The 22,629-nt window shown below is 36.2% G+C and overlaps 1 protein-coding gene across 1 annotated transcript in view; it reads left to right on the plus strand.

Moving 5' to 3' along the window:
• ANO3 (anoctamin 3) overlaps window positions 1–22,629 on the plus strand; it is a 439,317-nt gene that overhangs the window by 112,183 nt on the left and 304,505 nt on the right. The window contains 2 exon segments of the mRNA XM_024119081.1: window positions 21,038–21,092; window positions 21,094–21,112. Of these exon segments, the coding sequence (XP_023974849.1) occupies window positions 21,038–21,092; window positions 21,094–21,112 (74 nt within the window).

The following is a 22,629-nucleotide window of genomic DNA, read 5'->3' on the forward strand; positions in this document are numbered from 1 at the left end:
TGCCAGGGCCGCGGACACCCCCTCCTTTTCTTTTTTTTTTTTTTTCTGTTGTGGTTTTATTTTACCTTGTTGCAGTTGTTTCAGTTATAGTTTTATATTTCCGAATATATTTTTTATTTTTTATCTTTCTAATTTTATTTTGTTTTCTTTTCTTTGATATTGTACTCCTTTTTTTCTTTCTTTCTTCCTTTTTTTTTTTTTTTAACCGTGCCACAAAGCTTGCGGGATCTTGGTTCCCAGGCCAGAGGGGTTGGGCCTGAGCTTCTGTGGTGGGAGCTCCGAGTCCAAACCGCTGGACTAACAGAGAAACTCAGACCCCAGGGAATATCAGTTGGAGTGAGGCCTCCCGGAGGTCCTCAGCACCAAGACCCAGCTCTATCCAACTGCCTGCAAACTCCACTGCCAGACGTCTCAGGCCAAACAACCAGTAAGACAGGAGTACAGCACCACCCATCCAAAAAAAAAATGACAAAAGAATTTGTTACAGATGAAGGAGCAAGGTAAAAACCTACAAGACCAAATAAATGAAGATGAAATAGGCAACCTACCTGAAAAAGAATTCAGAGTAATGATAGTAAACATGATACAAAATCTCAGAAACAGAATGGAGGAAATACAAGAAACATTTAACAAGGATCTAGAAGAACTAAAGAGCAAACAAACTGACTTACTATTACCAAATCATATGTCATTCATCTTTTGGAGATTCAAAGAAGGTCCTCTTTCAAGCAGTTCACAATCTAATGTAGGAAATGGAAGATAATAAATTACATTAGGGTAAAAGAGTAATATGAAAGAGTAGTACAGGGATATTGAAGAAGAGCATGTGGCTTTATCTTTGATGGGAATTTTGCATTAAAGGCTTACCAGAGAAGGTAACAATTAAGCTCTACATTGAAGCTTAAGAAGCACTAGTTGGCAAGAACTGTACTGATCAAATGAACAGTTATGCAAAGATTTTGAGTTATAAAGAACATTGGGGAAATGTAAACAGGTAGGTAAACCTGGAGCATGGAACTTTTGTGGGGAAATAGCAAGGGATGTAAGACAAAATTTGCATTCATATCTAAGGAACGTTGGTCTGTTCTATAGGCAATAAGATATAATTTCAAAACTGTTAAAGGGATGAATGCCATGACTGAATTTTACATTTTAATGAGATTGTATTGACAGACTATAGAAGAACAGTTGGTGGATCGCTCATGTTAATAACCCTTCTAGGATGCTGGTTAGGAAGGAAGGAAAGAGCTTTCAAAAAAATAATAATAGGTAAACTTCTCACTCCATTCAGCAGTCAATGACTGCATTATTTCTTTGTCTGATTTTCTACCATCCTCTCCTATTGACTATCAAGCAACTATTTTTGTAGTTAACTAATTCATACCCAGTTTTGGACAGAAGGGATAAAGTACATTTTAATAATTCAAGTTTAAGGTAGTTTAATGTGGCAATAATCCAAGTGTGAGGTAATGGGGGGCCTGAACTAAGTTAATAATTAAAGAAAGGAAAGGGAATAACAGATGCTGGACACATATTGGAGATACCACGGACAAGATTTGGCTGTTCATTGGATATGAAAGACAAAGGAGAAGGAGTCACTGATTTATGGAAGGCTGTTTTGACTGGGCTCTGAGATAACATGAGGTATAGGGAAGTCAGAAGGAGGAGCTGCTTTAAGTGTCTAGTCTGTGACTTTGATTTTGTATGTAATGTATCAATGTGTCAGCAGACTAGGAGATTACAAATCAAGTTTTGAATGAGTAGCCCTGATGTTCCATGAGTCTCTGATGAGTAGTTATCAAAGACATAATTAAATGTAAGTATTATAATTCATTTGAGAAGCAATTCCAGGGAATGAGAGTAGGGAAGTAGAAAAGACAGGGAGTAGAAGAAGTTAATAGAGTAATAAAGTCATCAATGTAGGTATCTGTAGCTTAGTCCTGCTTGGAATCCCAGGTGATTTGGAAATGGCATAGCACACGTGCCTCAGATTTATCCCACCCCAAAGGTGAAGGACCTGGGGTATTTATCTACTAAGACCCCTTAATCATTGTTTGAGGGATGTTCCCAGGGATGCTAATTCCCTAGAACTCCTAGCCTGCCTTTCACATGAACAGAATAGGCACAGATGATGAGAAAAACCCTTCAGGCAGAGACACACAGATGCTAACAGCAAAATTCAGGAAGGCATGTACTAAAATGGCAAAGGCAGGGCACTGCTACAGCAGTCTTTAGAGGTTATGTGTTCTAAGAATGCCAAATTCAAATATTATAACATTATTTGCAAACACGATTAATACTTAAGTGAAATTATTTGTCTTTCAAGACATGATAAAGGCACATTTTCATGGTAACACACTGACATCAGCTCTGTTGCTGGCATGCAGGCGTGATAATAGTCACTGGAAATAGAATAAGAAAAACAACATGCTACGAGACATCATAGAAACCAGAGGAACAATTATATATGGTTAGAGAAAAAGTCAATGTTTTCATCATGTACCTTATAACTTAGAGTGTGCATTCTGAATATGTTTATGTGTATGAATGGTATATGTTTATGATGTTCAAGTTACTGCTAAAGTAATTGTACCTGATGGTTTCCACCTGTATCAGAAATTTCCTTTTTTTCTTCACTGGTAAACCCTCCTAAAGACATATTTTTCTCAGACATTCAGCTGGACTATGTACTACTTATTAAAACTCTGTTATGATTCTTTTCCATATCCTTATTAAATGACTGTATTTCACCTTCTGTCCAAATGTATGTATAACCATTATTACAAATCAGCTGGTTTCTTTACTGATGATAAAGGATTCTCTCAAAATAAGTTTATCATCTAAATGATTTATCTAGGGCTTTTCACTTGTGCCATGAAGCAAAGCGTTGAAAGAAATACAAATTGAAATAAGATAAAGAAATTTGTGCTTGTCCTGCTTGAATAACAAGCTCTAGTAATAATATAATACAAAATTTCAAAAGAAGTAGCCTCAAAACTGGAAAACTGGATAAGATAGTTAAGAAAAAAACGGTGTGATAAAATATTAGCCATCACAGTACTACTTACAGAGATATTCTCTCCGTGCATTCATATCGGCGAGTATATTTGAGTGATAAGTGTTTAGGTATCTAGAACAAAAAAATCTATTTTTCTCAAGAACAATACATTTTATTTTTTCTATTAAAGTGATCATTAAAGTATAGTTAAATTGTAATATCAACTTCAGAAATTGAAAGTTTATTTACATACACGTCTACACAAATCAAAAATTATCAGATAGAATGTCTGAAAGTTCAAGAAGTATGATCATTGATACTCTGAAGATCAAAAACATTTTACTAACATAGAACATGAGTCAGAGTAATGGATCCTTGACCTTGACCTTGAGAATGAGAAATGAGTTCTAAAAATCACTTACATAGAGTAACATCTCAATCACCACTCAACAACTCTAATGAATTTTACCTTTCTCTGGGCAGAAAAGAAATATGTCTTACATATTGAACCATGCTAATTCCAGTCTGAGACTAAGTTGATGACATGTTAGGTCATTTAGCTTTCCAAATACTCAAAGTAGGCTTAGGTCCTGTGGTTTGACACTTTGCACCAAAAGATTGGGAAACACCTCTTGTCTATGCAGCGTGCACCTATTCCTATGCCCAGAGATGGCCAGAAGCAGGAAGATAGAGTAAGAAATTAGTAAGAAGTCTGTTTTCCCCGAATTCCCAATTCTGTGCCTCTTCCACTCCATTTTGTATTATTGTATAATTTTTCCCGATATAAACATAATATGTGCTGATTGTATAAAATTTTTTAAATACAAAAATATATCATGAAAAAGCAATCAAAATTAACCATAAGCCAGACATCCCCACAATCACTGTTAATATTTTAGGATATACCTTCACACTGTATTTTTCCTGCACAATTATATGATTAGAAATATATCTTAGTGCACCTAACTATTGCTTTTATTGGATTACTTCCACAGGATAAAGTCTCAGAAAAATGATTATCCATTGAAAGGGTATGAATAAGGAGTGACATTTTAGTGGAAGATTTTGGCTTTTGGCAAATACGTGGCTGCCTCCTTCACCAAAGCAAATGATCCAGTCCTATTTATATGAATAATACTCTAAAGCTCCATTTCATGAACCCATCCTACTGCCCATTTTATTTTACTCTTTTTATGAGTAATTTAATAATTTTTTTATCATGAATTTTATACTCAAGTATTTCAGTTTTCTTGTTTGTCTGATTGTTGCATGGGAGTTATGACTCTGGAGCTTAAAGTTTGGCTGAAAGAACAAATTTCAATTAACACAGATTAGAATTTATTGACCTTGGTTTTTCATGACAGACAAATCAGTCAGTTAATGACTAAAATGTGCTTTTGACATATAGAGAAATCTTCCTAGAGTATAGACATAAGTACGCCAACAATGACTTACGATGATCTTCAAAGCTAAGTCCAGTCCTTTTTATCTTGGCCTTCATGGTCCTACTCAATGTGGTCCTTATTACCATTTCTAAATTTGTCCTTAGGTTTTTTCATCATGTTATAATATATGACATTTTTGAGAGAATATGGGCTTTATAATTAGCTTCGATTTCAACTTCTCACCAGAATACATGTTTTCTCTGTCATCTTGTCAATTATTTATTTTGTCAAAACTCTAATAAATACCCACTTCACTGAGTTCTTGTAATGATTAAATAAAATTAGGTATTTCATGTGAAATGTACAGCAAGGTGACTAGCACTAAAGAACACACTCAAGAATGTTATGCTCCTTCTCTTTCCTTAGGTAAGACTTATACTCCAGCCAAACTGAAATTATATTGCTTCTGTGCTCTTCTACCCACCTTCCTCCCCCACAGAATTTGCTCATGTAGTTCTTTCTTATATATATATATATATATAATTTTTCTGAAATTCCATCACAGTGCTTTATCTGTACTTCTTTGTGGTCATTATTACTTCTTTCCTTCTATTATAATTATGCATATACATAGAAAGACAAGCTATAAATTATTTAAAAGAATGAGTTTTAGAGTATGAGGGGGTATGGCCTTTATTCCATTCTATTATTAACTTCTTGTGTATGTGTGAAGTGAGTTTTCAACCTCACTGTGCCTCAGTTACCTCTTCTTTAAAATAGTACCAATTTGTGAGGTTTGTGTGAGTATAGAGCTTGACACAATGGATCTAAATAGTGATGATGATGGTTATGAGCTTTGTGAGGGCAAGTCCAATTTTATGAGACTTGGGAACCTCTGTACAAGTGAATAACATGTATGTATTGAACACAGTAATAGGAACCAAGTGGCATGATGTTGTATCCTGCTGCCATATGCTCCACTGTGTCCTCTCTGATACTTGTAACATCATGGGCTATCTCACTGTTTATCTCTTAGTGCCTTTGACATGTCTTCCTTTGCCAAGATGTTGGGAGTTGTTACAAATGCCCTGTAGCTGTTTGAAAAAATAATTATCATAGTGTTATCATACCATACATGTATGTTTACTTGAAAACTTAATACCCATTGCCTTAAAATGTAGCATGATACATCACTCTCTTTTAATTTGCATAAGTAAATGCATCTATTGACATTTTTGTTCTTGATAATCCCTAGTTCTTACTTGCCTTAAAACTAGAAGATACAAACCTATTGCCAGGGACAGATAGATCTTAAAATGTTATGTAAGTGACGTCCCTGGCAAGTATTAAGAAGAGGAAAATGTGCACGTTCCACTTCCATTGTGAAGTGTAAGAAAGAGGAGAGAGACAAATACAGAACAAGGTGGTGTGACACCAGGATTCAGACTTTCTTTTTCTCTGACAGGAACCTAAGTTGAAGGGTAGTATAAATATCTGTAATGGTATGGAGAGTCTGAGAATATTTGTGCTATTGGTGTACATATACAAGCATCAACTGAGGATTCTAGGGGCCTCTAGGAAAATCCATGCTTTAATTTTGTGCCCACATATATGATACAAGGATGAAAAGGGGGTAGGCATATAGGTGGACCAGGAAGTGGTCCAAGAATCCTGTGATCTGTGAATGGTATGCAATGGATTTAGAACTTTCTGCATGCCCTGCTGAAGTGACATGGAGATTTTGGAAGGTGCATTGAACCGCAAATGCCTAAGAGATCATAGTATGCCTAATTTTAAAATTCCCTTCTATTCACTAATTACTAGGGAAATAATACTTACCTTAAGTAAAATATTTAGTAACCAAAGCATCTGTATATATTGTTCTTGCTTTAGTTCTGTTCAGTGTTTCTCAAACTTAAGTGTGCTTAAGAATTATTATATAGGTTTATAAAATGAAAACTACAAACAGAAATATAAAGGTGCTTTCAAGGTCAGGTTGGCCTGTATATGGTTTGTTTATTTTATAGTGATTACAGGAAGTATGTCCATTTAGCATTCTGCTAATGAAGAATTTAAAGCAGTAGCTTGAAACCACAATTCCCTTGTGGTTTGATGATTTTCTTTAGTGTTACATTTGGGTTCCTTTCTCTTTGCTTTTTTGTGTATTGTAGGTTTTTGGCTTATGATTACCATTTTATATGTATATGCGTGTGGGTATATATGTATATATATAAATATAAAAGATATATATATCTATATATATAGATATATATATAGATATATATCTTTTAAACTGATAGTCATTTAAGTTCAACCACATTCTAAATGCTGTACATTTTTCCTCCTCCCCCATGTTTTTTGTTTTTGACATATATAACATATTTTTGTGTATCCCTTAACTACTGTCTAGAGCCAGAGCCCAACATGGGCCAGGGTTTCTCCTGGGATGTGCCCCCCATGTTTTTTGTTTTTGACATATATAACATATTTTTGTGTATCCCTTAACTACTGTCTAGAGCCAGAGCCCAACATGGGCCAGGGTTTCTCCTGGGATGTGCTGAGGGCCTTTATCTTGGTGAGAGTGCTGGAGCCAGAGGGGCTAGAGCTGGAGCCTAGCTCTAGCTAGGTGTATTGTAGCTTCTCCTGGGGCATGCTGAGGGTTGCTGCCTTGGCAGAGGGCTTAGAGCTGGAGCTGGGTTTGGGCTGGTGAGTATGCTGGGGCAGCCTTGGCAAGCCAGCTTCAGTTTCTGGCGCTTTTCTCTCTGCTGCTTCTGTGCAGGCATTCAGAGCAAGTAAGTTCATACTCGCCTTTAAGAGGGGAGTCTTGCTTTCTTCTAGCCCTCTGACTCTCCTGGTCATAGGCTCCACTGGTTTTCCAAACCAGTTAAGTGGCTCATTTTACAGGTGCAAGTCCCCAGGGCAGCGGTCTCAAACTGGGGCTCAAATCCCTCACTCTTTAGGGAGGATCTCCTAGTTTTTGATATGCCCTTCCTCTTTTGGGTTGCCCACTGGGGGTGTGGGTTCTGATTGCTTTCTCCCCCACCTACTCATCTCAGTGTGGTTTTCTCTTTCTATCCTTAATTGTAGAAGAACTGTGCTGCTAGTCTTCAGGACATTCTCAGGAAGAGTTGTTCTATATGTAGCTGTAGTTTTGGTGTGTCTGTGGGAGGAGGTGAGTTCAGGGTCTTCCTACTCTGCCATCTTGATCCCACCTCCTTGAAAATGCCTTTTAATATATCTCTGGGCTTTGTTCTTACAGATGCTATTGTTTGGAAATAATCCAGTCTGAGAAAACAGAGCATAATGGACCTTTTGAACCAAATTCCTCTCTCTTTCTACCCTCACCCATGCTTTCATCTTCTGTGTTCCTCATGGGATTGTTTCTCCTCCTCCTCTCAAACTATGGAGCTGACACTGTCTATATGCATCTGTTATTTTCAGCTTGGAAATTCTCTTGTGATAAGCACGGTCCAGTGCTAACTGGAAAGAGGGTTGGTAGAAAAAACAAACACAGTGCTGCCACTGCTGTGCGTTGCCTAAATATGTTTGTTTGTTTGTTTTTAATACGGAAAAGAAAATGAATTTGTTTAATATTCTCTGTAATAGAGTGGTGGTGGGTGGCAAGATTATTTTTTTCTCTTGTAGTGGTAACTGATCCTATGTGCACTGATTTATATATAAGAATGTTCTTGATACCTAAGGAAAACAAACTGTCATTACATGAATGAGTTTATTAAAACCTTACTGCCTTGGGGAAGTTAGCACTTTCTTTTTAAGTCCCTGAATGTAAACATCTCTAAAATAAGAAATGAGAAAATGTCTGCATGAGATGCCAAGGCTGCTCCTGACCCTAGATTAATTGACCCTCCCTTTAATGCTTTGAGGGGGTGACTAATAAGCAACATGTTTAAGTCACTGAAATTCAAAACATTTCTTTTACCATCTAAAATGGAGAAAAAAATTAATATGCTGTTAGGGTAGAATCCTTCCAGTCACTGACACAAGTTGGAGTCCTCCTTAAACCTGAGATTAGTTTTACTGTGAGATTTGAAGGTTTTACTGAGGTTGGGGATTAGGAGACAAGAAGGGATCAGTCATTCTTACTGTTTTTATATTAAGTGACAGCAAATCATCCCATAGGTAAGAAGCTGTAGAGGCTTCTATTATATTTCACTGCAGTAAGTAATTATCATTGATAAATGATAACAAGGGCACTGATTTGGCAAGCACTCCTATTTCCAAAACCAATAGAGCCTTAATAATTAAAAAAGATTTGTATAATTTACATATGAACAAAGGAACCAAGATTTTACTGTGAAAAATGTTTTAAGCTTCCAAGTCACATAAATGTGGGTTTGCTCTGAGTCCTTGAGACCAGGAACTGGAAGCTGGAACACTTTTAAAGATCATCTAGAATTCCTAATTATTATTCATGAATCTTCTCTAGGACTACTCCAATTAATGATCATTTAAAATATATTTGGGCATCTCTAGAGGTGTAGGGAGCCACAAGAAAGGTAGCTCATTCCATATTGGGTAACTCAAAATTATGTTGGTCCAAATATTTACAAGGAGTTGGGTATCCCCTTTTCTACCTTGCTGATATCTATGAGCATTATTTAAGTTTGCTTTATAAGGGATGTGTTTTAGTAGTGAGTATGGCTGTCAATATCAGAAGTAACCAGTGAGTGTCACTGTTCTAACACAGATATTTATGGGTTTGTTGTCATGTAATGATCAACATCCTTGCAGAAGCCATTAAAAAGTTGTAATTATGCAGAACACAAGTAGTTGGCTGGATGAATCAAGGGTTCTCTTATTCCACCCACATCAGCTACTGTAGAAATTTTGGACATTTACTGGTACCTTTTTCTTCTTCACTAGTCTACTTCAGTTTTGCAAGAAGATAATTTATTTGCTTTCCCTTCAAAATAAAAAACTAGTCGTTTTCCCTAAAATGCTGTTTGTACAACTCAGTTGTTTATGGTCTGTAAACAACTTTCTCATGACTACTGGTAAATCTTATTTCTGACATTTGTCCAATGGATTATTGATATAAAGGGAACAATAAAATTCTGAGCATACATTTATACCAGGTTGCCCGCTAGTCATTCCCTGTATTTTATTTCTTTTAACTCCACAGTGATGCAATGAGGGAGTCATTGTTCATGCCATTGTATAGATTAGAGAAAAGAGCCCGAGAGGTGTTAAATAACTTGACTCAGGGTGACATAGTCAATAAGTAACACATCTGACATTAGAAGCCAAGACTGACTCCATAGCCCCATTCTTTCCACTATACCCTTTTACCCTCAGACTCTACATACAAAAATGGGAAGCTTAGAAACTAGTATCGCAGTCCTTGAATATGTTGGGATTTTGATGGACTCCATAGATTACACCTCTCTCTTCCCTGCCTGAATTTTAAACCAGTTGATAAATAGAGCACTAGAGACTGACAGATGGCTATCAAAAGGTCAGCTGTATAACTGATGAAAGCTAGGAGAATGGGACTTTGATGTGAGCAAATGAGCTTGCCCAATTTCCTCTTCTTCTGATCTTGAGACCTTCCCACCAGGTAACTGACACAACTGGGAAACCTCAGGCAACCTCCATAGTGTCAGACCCCATATTATGTGGCAGAAGAGAGGGGAGCAGACCAAAATAGAGGATAAAAAATTGCTGAACCAAGCATTCCTAGCTCCTTTTTCCCCAAACTTGCAAATCATATAAGCCAGATAAACTAGATTTTTTCCCCTGGGGAAGAGAGGCCAGGGGTGTATTCTATTGAAGTCCTCCACTTAGGACTTTTGTATATGCAAGTTTATAATTCATATATTATTAACAAATACAGAAAACAATGAAAAGGAGTACTTAGCCCCCCCTTTCCATGAATCCAGGATTTTTTTCTTTAAACAGTTCACATTTATTATTGACAACAATAAAAATAAATATTGTACTTATTGTATTATATACTGTATATATATATATTGCAATGTATTACCAAGAGTGAGGTAATAGGTTTATAAAACATTTCTAGAATTTGATATGCAAAATATGAAATTAGGAAGGGAAGTGAATTAAGACACTAGTAATAGAAGGGGAAACCAAAATTATTAGGGCTGAAAAAAGATGAAATGACAGCAGCATTTTTTTAGAGTATAAGGTACTGAAAGTAGAGAGACATTACAAATGGCATGGTCAAATTATATATGCCCTGTAGTTCCATTGCAAGGATAATCAGGTGATGTATTAGTCATGAATAAACTCTGTAAGCATTTGTGCAGTGATGTGCTTTGAACTCTTAAAGATGCATTCACAAAGGAATGTGGAAAAACTGTCCCCTGAAACAGATGTGTTTTTATATCTGTAATGCCAAGCAAGATTATTTCAGGCCTTGTTGTCGTATATTAATTATAAAAATTTGAGATTTTACTCTGAGTGAAGTGGAAGTTCATTGAATGAAGGGTTTTAAGCAAAGGGGTCATATTAGCTGGATTTCATTTTAAACTCATCTGCCTCATGTCTACTCACTCTCAATCCCAAACCTACCCCCATGCTCAGCAACTGTGATAGTAGAGAGACCAATTAGGAGACTTGCAGCAGTGGAGATGGTGAGAAGTCATAGTTAGATTCTGGATATATTTTGAAAGTGGACTGAATGTGGGTTATGAGAAAAAGGAGTCAAGATTTTGGTCTCCAAGGTTTTCCCCATCAACTGATATGGGAAAACTATGAGTGAATTTGATCTGGGAGCAAATGGCAGGAGGTTCATTTGGGAATGTTGTGTTTGGACATGATTCTTTCAGATCAAGTGGAAATGTAAAGAACACAGATATGTGGTATAAATGCCTGGAGTTAGAGATATCTGGACTGGAGATGTGCTTTTAGGAGATATCAGCATTTAGATAATGTTTAAAACCATGAGACATTATGAGATCACCAAGGGTAGGGAATAAAGATAAAAAAGAGAAGGATCCAAAGACTGAGCTGTGTGCCTTTCCAAAGTTGATAGGTCAAGAGATGAGAGTGATGCACAAAGGAGACTGAGAAGGAGCATCTAGTGAGGTTGGGGAAGAGCCACGGAAGAGTTGTGTCCTGGAGGCCAAGTGGGGAAAGTATATCAAGGAGGAAGGCACAAGCAATTGTGTCAAATGTCCCTAATATACCAAATAAGATGAAGACGAAGAATTGACCATTGACTTTGGCAATGAAGAGCCATTGGTGACTTTGGCAGTCTTCCTGGAGCTATGGTACAACAATAATGACAAAAACCTACTGTGGAACGTTTAAGAAGAGGAGTAATAAATAATGACTGCTGATCCTACTTTTGTGGAATTTTGGAGCAAAAGGGAACAAATAAATTGGGAAGAAACCACCAGGAAAACTGGAGTCAAAAGAGGTTGCTTTTTTTTTTTTTCTTTCTAATTTTTAGGGATTAAAACAGCATACTTGTATGGTGATGGGGAGTTATCAACTAAGGATAGGATGGGGTGGGGAGAGAGGCTGGATTTGACTCTGTAAGGAGAGAGCATGGGAAAATTATTGGTCTGAAGTAGGTGACAGCGATGGAAACTACTGCGTAAGTAGAGGAGATGGATGGACTTAGTTGGGAGTGCAGTTAGTTTATCTTGGGTATCAGGCAGGAAGTCAGAATACATGGGTACAGATGCCAGTGGGTGGGTGGGAGCTGTGGAAGTTTTCTTCAGATTGCTTCAGTCTCCTCAGTGAAACAGGAAGCAAAATCATCACCTCACTCTCATCAGAGAGTGAGGATTGGGGAGGAGGTGTTGGAAGACAGAATTTGCAGTGAGGGAATAAAATATGAAATATTCTTCTAGGAGAGTGGCAAAATAAGATGACCAGGGAAATATATTTTGGCTGCTCGTCAGCATTGAGGATGCATTCGAGGTTATTGTTATAAATTTTAGCGAGATCAGCCTACATGTTGACACATTTTTTCCTCCAGTTGTGGTTTAACTGCCCAGGCATGTTCATTGAGTTAGTGTGATGTGCACATGAACACAGACAAACACACACACAACTCATATTTTTAAAAAATTGTTTTGTGTCTCCCCTGTTCTATTCAAAAGAATATTTTTAATAATATTCATGGTCATGTTACAGCTCTATCTGAGATGGTATTTTAAAAAATAGTAATACAAAGGCTTGATACCATGTCTCTAAAACAGTTGCTAATATTTTTCTTCCTTTTGTCTTTTTCCCTCTAGACATTGAACCTGATTTTAAAACCAAACAAAAATACAAACAAAAATCACTACACCCCAACTAACATAACCAAGTATGTAAGAATTGAAAATTATTTTAGAGATCAATTCCATTCCCCTCATTACAGATGGGGAAACTGAAGCCCGTGGGAGAGGGATTGGCCCATAATACACAAGATTCCATATAATTCTACCCATAGAATTTCCCAATCAAACTACCTTATTTATTTTCTTTAGAGCCATATCACAAATCAGATTCTGCCTTATGTTATGATATGGCCAAGGAGTATTACTGGTTCGGATTTTGGCCGTCATATTGGAACAAACTTCTAGGCGCTTTCATTATAGATCTTCTTCTGCAGAACAGGTGTGTAGAAAAAGGTCTGTGTTAATTCCAGGCAGATGCTCAACCTTTCTTCTCCTACATATGCAACAGCTCAGCTGAAGCAAAAGTAACCTATCCCTGCATAATATCCCTCACATTATTTTTAGGAAAATGGCGTTACTGTTGCCTGGTTACCTCTTTATTTTCTTAATTGCCTCTTTATAATGTGAGTTTCATAAGCTATCGCAACCTCATGGAAAATCCAGAATTACAGATGATTACCATTGTCATTAACTTTCTCATTTCCACTTGGAATTAAAAGTCTAGATACCTGGATTCTTGTCCTGTTTCTACCATAGATTTGTAACCTTGGTTAAGTAACTGAACTTTCTGGGCCACTAATTTTTTAACCTATTAAATGAATAAAATGGACTTGATCAGTGGTTACAATATTTTTAAAGTAGCAGCATCCAGGTTGTGTGAGAAATGAAAATGAAGTTTTTGTTTGTTTTTGTTTCTTAATTTAAATCAGAGCTAGGATGGCCCAGTTGACCACTCTTTCAGCACCTTCCAACCTTCCCAGGTTTCCTTGAGACAGCTGCACAGAACCCAGGTTCTCCAAGGATCACAATTTAAAACTGCTAGAGGGTCTAATATCACTTCTGGTTCTATCATTTTATAAACATATGATGTCATGCTATGTGTGTGTGTGTGTGTGTGTGTGTGTGTGTGTGTGATGAAAATGTTCAGGCAAAAGATGCGCCTATAGTTTGCAAAGACCCTTAAATACCTTAGACCATAGACCGTAAACTTTTATTTTTCCCCTCATTGATGTAGCTTCCATGGAAAAGAAGTAGGCTCAAAGTGAGACTGATGGAGACCTTTGCTTTCTCATCCCATTTTTAAGTTCCATAATATAGATAAACTTATATCTGTTAGAAGGTTCATGGTTAAGAGTGGTGGAGAGTGAGTAATGCCACAGATTGCAAAGTGGGGAGAAACTGGTGATTCAGCCCTGCTAAGCTCCAGGTACTGGGCAGAAGCTGTGAAGGCATCTGCCAAGATCCAGCCAGTCTGCCAGTTATCATGTGGTATCTGTCTCACATGATTCTTTACATGTAAACTGAATTTTACCCTGATCTTTGGAGAAGTGAGGAGAAAGGTTCCTTCATACAGAAGTGGTTAAGGCTTAAGAGTTCATTCTCAAAAACCAACAAAAGTCAGAATACCTCTGATTATTCTAATGAATAATCTAAGGGCCTTAAACAAATACTACTTTCAAAATTCTTTTTATGTTTATATCACTGTAGAAGCAGTACAGATAACAAATTACAATCGCTGGAATGTATATAGTTCAGAGAAGAAAATAAAAGTCTAAAATATTACTATTTGAAGATTAGCAATTTTAATATTCTGTAATATTTTACTTTCAGCTTTTGTGTAGACATATACATGCCTTAAGGAAATGATAATGATACCATGCAAAAAAAGTGTTACCACCAGCAATATATAAAAGTACTTTGTGATAAGATTCTCACAAATATTAAATATTATCAGTTTTAGCTTTTATAATATGGTACCCTATTCTTGTTTTTATTTCTGATTTCTGGTGAGAATTAATATTTTTAGTATTTACATAATTTTTAATATTTTAAATTTGCTTTTAGAATAGAGCAAGCTTTCTCCTTAGGCTTTTATAGTGACTTAAATTGACCACTTTTAAAATAGTATGCTTAAGTACATGCAGCAGTGGCCAATGTAGGTTAACCTCTATATAATACTTTAGGGTTGAGGATTCATATGTTATATAACTAGTCACCAATGAGGAGCAATAATGCAGCATTACCTTTTAAATCCATTAAATTCATGTTAAATTATTGTGTTATTTGAAATTAATTTTCTCAAATTACAAACACATTGTATATAATATGTAACATATTTATAATTATTTAATAACATGTAAATCCCCCCATGACCTCCCAAAGCCACTCACCACAGGTGACCACTATAACAACTTAACATATTATCCTTCCTTAGTCTTTCCAACTTATATAATACAGATACATTCATAAAATAGGGGGATTACAACTAAGGAGGTCATAACATAATAGTTTTTGAAACTTACTTTGTTCCTTAAGAATATATAATAATATCTTTCCACATCAGTACATGTAGATCCACCTCATTCATTTTAATGGCTTCTTCATAGGACTGTAAAATTTTGAAAAGTTTTTATAGGACTTGTTTTCAATTGTTCAGTGTTAGACATAATATGGTAATAAATATCACTGTGTGTCTATATTTTGGCTTTGTACATGTATTTCAGTAAGAGAGATTCCCAGAAGTATAATTGCTGTGTTAAAGTTAATGTGTGTTTTAGTTTTTAAGTTACTGCCAAACTGACCTTAAAATGGGATTTGCAACTTTAAAGTCATATTAACAGTGTATGTCAGCATCCATTTCTTTATACACTGTCAAACCTGGCTTTTATCAGTGTCTTTAGATATGTTGGCAATCTGATGGCTTTTTTTTTTTTTTACAGTAAGAGAGATTCCCAGAAGTATAATTGCTGTGTTAAAGTTAATGTGTGTTTTAGTTTTTAAGTTACTGCCAAACTGACCTTAAAATGGGATTTGCAACTTTAAAGTCATATTAACAGTGTATGTCAGCATCCATTTCTTTATACACTGTCAAACCTGGCTTTTATCAGTGTCTTTAGATATGTTGGCAATCTGATGGGGCTTTTTTTTTTTTTACAGCTTTATTGGAGTATAATTGCTTTACAATGTTGTGTTAGTTTCTGCTGTATAACAAAGTAAATCAGCTATATGTATACGTATATCCCCAATCTGATGGCATTTTGTTTTAATTTGTGTTCTTTAATTGTTCCTAAGGTTTCACACTCTTTTTCAAGTACAATCTCCTTATATATGTTAAAGAATGACTGATACACAGTTGTGTCTTGATTTCCTCTTTCATTCAATTGTTAATGTTGGATTTTTGAAAACTTTTATAATTAACTTATAATTTTGTTGGATTGCAGTCAGAGAATATGTTCAGAGATATACTTATTTGGTCTCCTGAAAGTGAAATCCTATAGCTGTCTCTTTCTGACAGCCTGGTGATGTGCCCTGGTTGTGCTGCTAGTTTGGGGAATTGCGGAGACGCTGTGGGAGGACTTGGTATACTATTCCAACCAAACAAACGACATCAACAAAATTCCCACTTTTGCATGGTTGTTTCATGATTGCTTAAAAGGTTTACCTCTATTTTCTATATCTAGTGTTCATATTTCTATATAGTAATTGCACACAACAAACACACGCACACATGTGCACACACACACATACACACATTACCGCCTTTGAGCTAAACCAGGTAGTCTCTCCCCATCTCCTAAAAGCTTTCCTGCCTTAGAAGCAGAACTTTTGCCTTCCTATGTTTCATAAAGCTTTGTACTAATTTTCCACATGATACATATCTACATTAATCTTTAAACCTCCCACAAATATACTTTTTAAGAAAATCTATTCACTTCAACCTAATGCTTAAATTTAATGCTTTACTTATAGCAAGTTATGTATTCCATACCTATATCCATATCCATGTTACAACTATGTGAAAAGTTAAATTGCAGGGCGTTTGATAAGAGACATATTTCCATCCGAGTTCAATAATTAGAAACTACTTAATTCTTGTTAAAGAGAGAAGGAACTTCAGATCATCCACCTCAATCCCATTTTACAGAGACAGAAATAAAGGAAAAGTGAACTTCCCAAGATTATCTGCTTAGTTGGTCATGACTTACTTTCATTCTGAACTGATTCATTAGTTTTTGTTTGTTTGTTTGTTTTTGTTTTTGGCTGCACCACACAGCTTGTGGGATTTTAGTTCCCCGACCAGGGATTGAACCCAGGCCCTCAGCAGTGAGAGTGTGAAGTCCTCACCACTGGACTTCCAGGGGATTCCCCATTAGTTCTTTGAAAATTGAAAAAAAATTCACACAAACCTTTGTAATCATGAAAAACAGTCATAGGTTAAGTTGTGTTTCACCGTTGATGGTATATGACTTATTGTGGTTTAAAGAGCATCATTCAATGAATCAGTGAGTGGTTGCAAGCTTTTTAATTTAAACAAATTCTGACACTGGTTGTCCTTTCTTCTTCCATCTCTTTCAAGATTATATGTAGCTCCTTCAGTGATACTGGTGTCCAGATTTGTCAACTTATTTAAGCAATTTAACCAGACTAGTGTAGGCTTTCCCACTGAGTCAAACAACAGACGTCATTTGTGCCTTAGTCATAAATCCTGATAAAAGGGGTTTCAGAGCAAAAGCAAATTTGATATCTAATATTTAACAAGTGGTCTGGGGAGACTTTTACTTAGAAATCAAAATTTAATGAGATATTTCAACTCACTATTGCATTTCTGAAGATGAACTAGTCTGATGTAATTCTCTGCTTTCAAAGTTCTTTACTGAACTTTCTATAATTGTTTTTCATGCAAGATTTGAAACATTTGGCCAGATATACATACTGACACAGAAACTAGCATTTTGAAATTGATATGCATATACATGGTGGATAACCTCCCAAATTAACATTTAAGATATAGAATTCTCCCAAGATAGAGCTGAAAATACCAGTGTTTTTGTTTTTTGTTTGTTTTTGTTTTCAAATACTCCACTTGTGGCCCTTTATTTCCTCATTGATTCCCTTTCTATCTTCTGCCAACCAGATGTGAGTATTGGCTAGGAATCTGTCTTGGCCTCCTGTACTTTTTTCTTCCTATTTTTCTCTTCCAAGAGCTTTCTCCTTATATAGGTTCAGTTCTCACCTTTATGTGTGTACCATCTCAATCTATGTCTCCTGCTCCTACCCCTCTCTCAGCTCATGAACACATGTACTGAGTTGTCTCACATTCAACCCAAAGATAGTGTGTCTGAAGCTGAACCTGTCATACTGAACCTGCCTGAGCTTCTTCCATGCATCCTAATGTCGACATTGGAAAACTTGGATCTCTTGAGCTTGAAATATTAGCATGAACTATGATATCCTTCTATTTCCATCTCTTCCCTTTACCTACTCTCTAGCCAATTGTGATTTTCTGATGTTTCTTTTGTAATGTTACTTATGTGTTTTACTTTCTACTGCTACAACTTGATTGGAGCTTCAGCCTACCTTTAAGGATTCACAGATGATGTATGAGGATCTATACCATGACTTTTCCATAATCTTGTACACACAATTGCCAGATTAATCTTCCTAAAACTTACTTTTTATAATTAGGGCCTCTTCCTCAGTGTCCTTCAGATGTAGTTAATGATTTAGTGAAAAAGACAAGATGTTTCAATTTTGCTTACCATCACATGATTGAATTGGACCACATGTTTCTCAGATTCCTTATAATTATGTCATTTTCTGCATTTGTTGGGCTGGAGTTCTGTAAACATGCTTCTCCAGCCCCATCTTCTTCTCCTTGTCTCTCAGGAACCCTTTGTCTATTCTGCTTCCACACTTCTCTCATTATTTCTCACACTTGAAGTAACTTTAAAATATCCTTGGTCTATCCAAATCCTTTATACTTTTGAAGGTCAACTTAAATCTTATTACCTGAAGATATTCAGTTCAAAATTATTATTACCATTCTGAAAAAAAATCTGGTCTTTGCTCAAAATCATTTTAGATGTTTTATCATATTGATAACCCAATTGGAAAATCTAAATACTCTTTTCCAAAGACATGTAAGTGCTAGGTAAGAAAGAATAATGATACCAGCACACACTGTCTCACTTTGCTCATTTGTGAAATAAGTAGGGTTGGATTAGTTAGTCCCCAAGTCTCTTTCAGTTTATAATTCATAAACCAATATTTAAAGACATTTCATATAATATAGTATAAACTATACTATTAAACATCAAACTCTACTATTATGAAATAGACTCTATTTTATTACATGTTTATCTGGTGATCGTTAAATTTCTCAAGCCTGGGCCCTTATAAAAATATTCAAGCTTCAGAATCAAAATGATAGATAAATTACAGGATAGTTGTTTTATTTTTATTACTGTATAAAACCAGTTTTATTCAGTTGAGCTATTAAAATGTGGGGTTACTTACTTAATAGGTTCTGATACTAATTCCAATGTGGGTTATGGGAGAGGTTTCCCACACCAGCAAGCAATTCTTGGGACCACCTGGATATCCCACAATTCAACTCAATTCTGACACTGTCTTTCCAGAAATATCATCAGATTCCACAGGTTACAAACTCCATCCTACAAGACTGCCCCCTCACCCCCATACTTCACATGCTTGTCACAAGCCCAAGTTGTTACCTGTGCTTCTGACTGGTTACAAATTGGAGGTTTCAAGGACCCCCCTCCTTGATCTTCAGATGCCAGTCACAAGCCCAGGCTGTTACCTGTACTTCTGACCAACTGGCTATATATTAGAGGTTCCCATGAGTCCCTCCTTCCTTGGGTTTGATCAGTTTTTTAGAGAGGCTCACAGAACTCTGAAAAACATTTTACTTACTAGATTACTGGTTTATTGTAAAAGGTTATAACTTAGGAATAGCCAGATGGAAGAGATGCATAGGGCAAGGTATGTGGGAAGGGGCGCAGAGCTTCCATGCCCTCTCCAGGTGTGCCAGTCTCACCAAATCTCCATGTGTTCACCAATCCAGAAACTCTCAGAACTCTGTCCTTTTAGGTGTTCATGGAGGCTTCATTACACAGCTGCGATTGATTAAATCATTGGCCATTGGTGATTGAATTCAATCTCCAGGCACTTTTCCTTCCCCAGATGTCAGGATATCAGGGGGTGGGACTGCAGTTCCAACCTTCTAATCACATGGTTGACTGTCTTAGAAACTAAGCCCGAATTCACAGGTGCTTTCCATAAGTCACCTAATTAACATAACAAAAAATACCTTTAGGCCTCACACACTTAGGAAATCCCAAGGGTTTTAGGAACTCTAGGCCAGAAATGGGGATGAATATCAAATATGTATTTCTTATTATAAATCACAACATCACACATATAATATATTAATTGAATAAGCTAGGGAACTTTTATTGGAAAAAAAAAGCTTGCTAAGTACAAGTCACTGTGACAAACATCGATAGATTGGGAATAGGGATGAAGATACAGAAATGAATTCAAAGGTTTGGTATCTACCTTCAAGGAACCAATTGTCTAATGGGGGAGGCATACAGATAAAGAAATTACTGTAATTATAAGCATAAGAAGCTGCTAATTGTTACCACTTATTGAATACTTACTGTGAACTAGGACCTATGCCAGAGACTAACATACAAATGCTAATTAACATGCACAAACTATTTTTTACAACAAGATTCCAAGATTATTATTCCTATTTTGCAAAAGAAAAAATGAGATCAGAAATCTTAATCTCTCCAAAGTCACATAACTAGAGTGATGAGAATGTACTATCCATTACATCTTATTAGGTATCTTTTGAGGCTTGGAAATATTTCTGTAGAAAGGCTTATTCAAAAGGAATAATTATTTCTAAATGGAGGTGTCACTTAGAAAATTGCCTTTGAAAGTAGCCTTAGAGTTGAGTCTTATAAGAAGAGTAGATTTTCCATTGACTTGGTGGGTAGACAAGTCATTTTAGGCACAGAGAACAGATTGAATAAAATCCCAGAGGCAAATAAGTAGAAGTCATATTCAGGGAATTCTGGTGATTAAGCATATATAATAAGAAGAGCAGGGAGTGAGCAAAGAAAAAGATGCAGCTTTTGAGGTTGGGTGGGCAGGATATTAGAAGAGTGTGTTACTTACCCAGGGCAAGTTAATTGGAAAAAATAGCCATTCTAAGTTCTTTCAAAGATGACAGCTCAATCAGCTTGCATAACAGGGAATAGAATCTACCCACCTGCTTAGTTTCTAATGCAATTTACTGAAAGCTGTGTCTTCCTACACACTTCTTCATAACTAATTTGACCTATACCAGATAGTAGTTTTACAGCAGCTGCAGTCAACATGAAAAGCTCTTTTTTTCATGATAATTTTCTACTCTCTTTCTGGTCTATTGAGTTTCTAAGCAATTTTTTTCTTGTTCTTTGTTCCCTCTTGCAAAAGTTTTGCTCTTCTCATCGTGGGCTTGAAAATAGTGTGTGGGTTGCCAAAAGGCAAATACAATGAAGGTGAGTTTTGAGGTTGGTTTCAGGTGCTCCCACCAACTTTTTTCTTCAGTATAATGGAGGAGCAACTCCAAAGTCTTGGTGGGGTGTGAAAATTTAACACAAATTTCCAGGATCACATTCATATTATTAATTATTATGTATTTTATTTAGTTTTATCCAGTAAAGCCAATCTACTGACACCGGGTTTTGGTGAAGGAAAGTGCAGCATTTATTGCATGTGCCAAGCAAGGCCTATGGGCAGCTAATGTTCAAAAGACCCGAACTCCCTGATGGATTTAAAGGAAGGGTTTTTAAAGGCATGGTGAGCGAGAGAGTCTCAGGGTACATGATCAGCACGTGCACAATTCTCTGATTGGTTGATGGTGAGGTAACAGGGTGGTGTCATGGGGGTTAGCATCATCAATCCTCAGGCTCCAGCCAGTCTGGGGGCTATGTGCTCATGGTCATCTTGAAGTTAACTTCTTCCATCTGGTGGGGGTTTTAGTATCTGTGAAACAGCTCAGGAATGTGCATCAGATGCTATTATCTATGTCCTTCAGGGAGGAACTAAAGATTCTGTGACTCTGCTATATGGCTGATCCATTGTTTAAATTGATACCAGTTCTCCTGGCCCAATTGCTATTTCTTTGTTACTACATGTTCACATTTTTCTAATCATTAATTCTTGAGCCAGCCTTTTGTGACTCAGGGGAGGCCTAGGAGACTAAAGTTTTTCTACAAACAAGAGGTGGGCAAAGGACATGGAGGGGTCTGTTCTGGGAAGGCCCCGTAGTATCCTGTTCAGTTACATATCCTTCTAGTGAAATAGCATTTACTTATAAGTATCTAATACAAGAGCTTACATATAAAAACCTTTGTACCACTTGTTTTTAAGAAACGAACTTACATTATAAAATAACTTGGTAATCTAAGTAAGTATTAGTAAATTAATCAGCAAAAAAACACTGTGTAAACAATGCAATATATACTTAGTTATATCTTTTAAAGTGAGACATTTAATGTAGATTTCATATGGTGAGGGTTTAATTTATATATATGAATACACACATATATCTACATATATAAGACAGCAAACTGCCCTAAAAACCTTTAACTGTTAAAAGTTAACAATATAGCAACACATAATAAATGAAATCAGATAAATGCAAAATATACTTAATGATCAACTCCTTTTTGAAGTCCAATCATAAAGAGAAAGACCAAGCTATTGGTTAAGCAGTTGATTGGTTATTGGTTAATTAAGTTAACCAATTACATTACCAGGGTTAGATGGAGAATAGATCACTCAGAAGGTAGATAGTTCAAACAAGAAAACATAAAACAGAGAGACAAAGATTGGCAATACTTTTTAGAGAACTTTGCTTAGAAGAATTTACTCTGGCCTAAGAGAGCCCCTTGCCCCAAAAACAAATTGAGATGTGTACATTGAGATATCATAGCTTAGTGCTATTAACCTTTCAAGTTATATAACTCACTTGCCTTGATTCTAGGCTTGACAGAAATCTTTGGACTAGAAT

This window comes from Physeter macrocephalus, chromosome 16 (assembly GCF_002837175.3).
Source record: "Physeter macrocephalus isolate SW-GA chromosome 16, ASM283717v5, whole genome shotgun sequence".
Lineage (NCBI taxonomy): Eukaryota > Metazoa > Chordata > Mammalia > Artiodactyla > Physeteridae > Physeter > Physeter macrocephalus.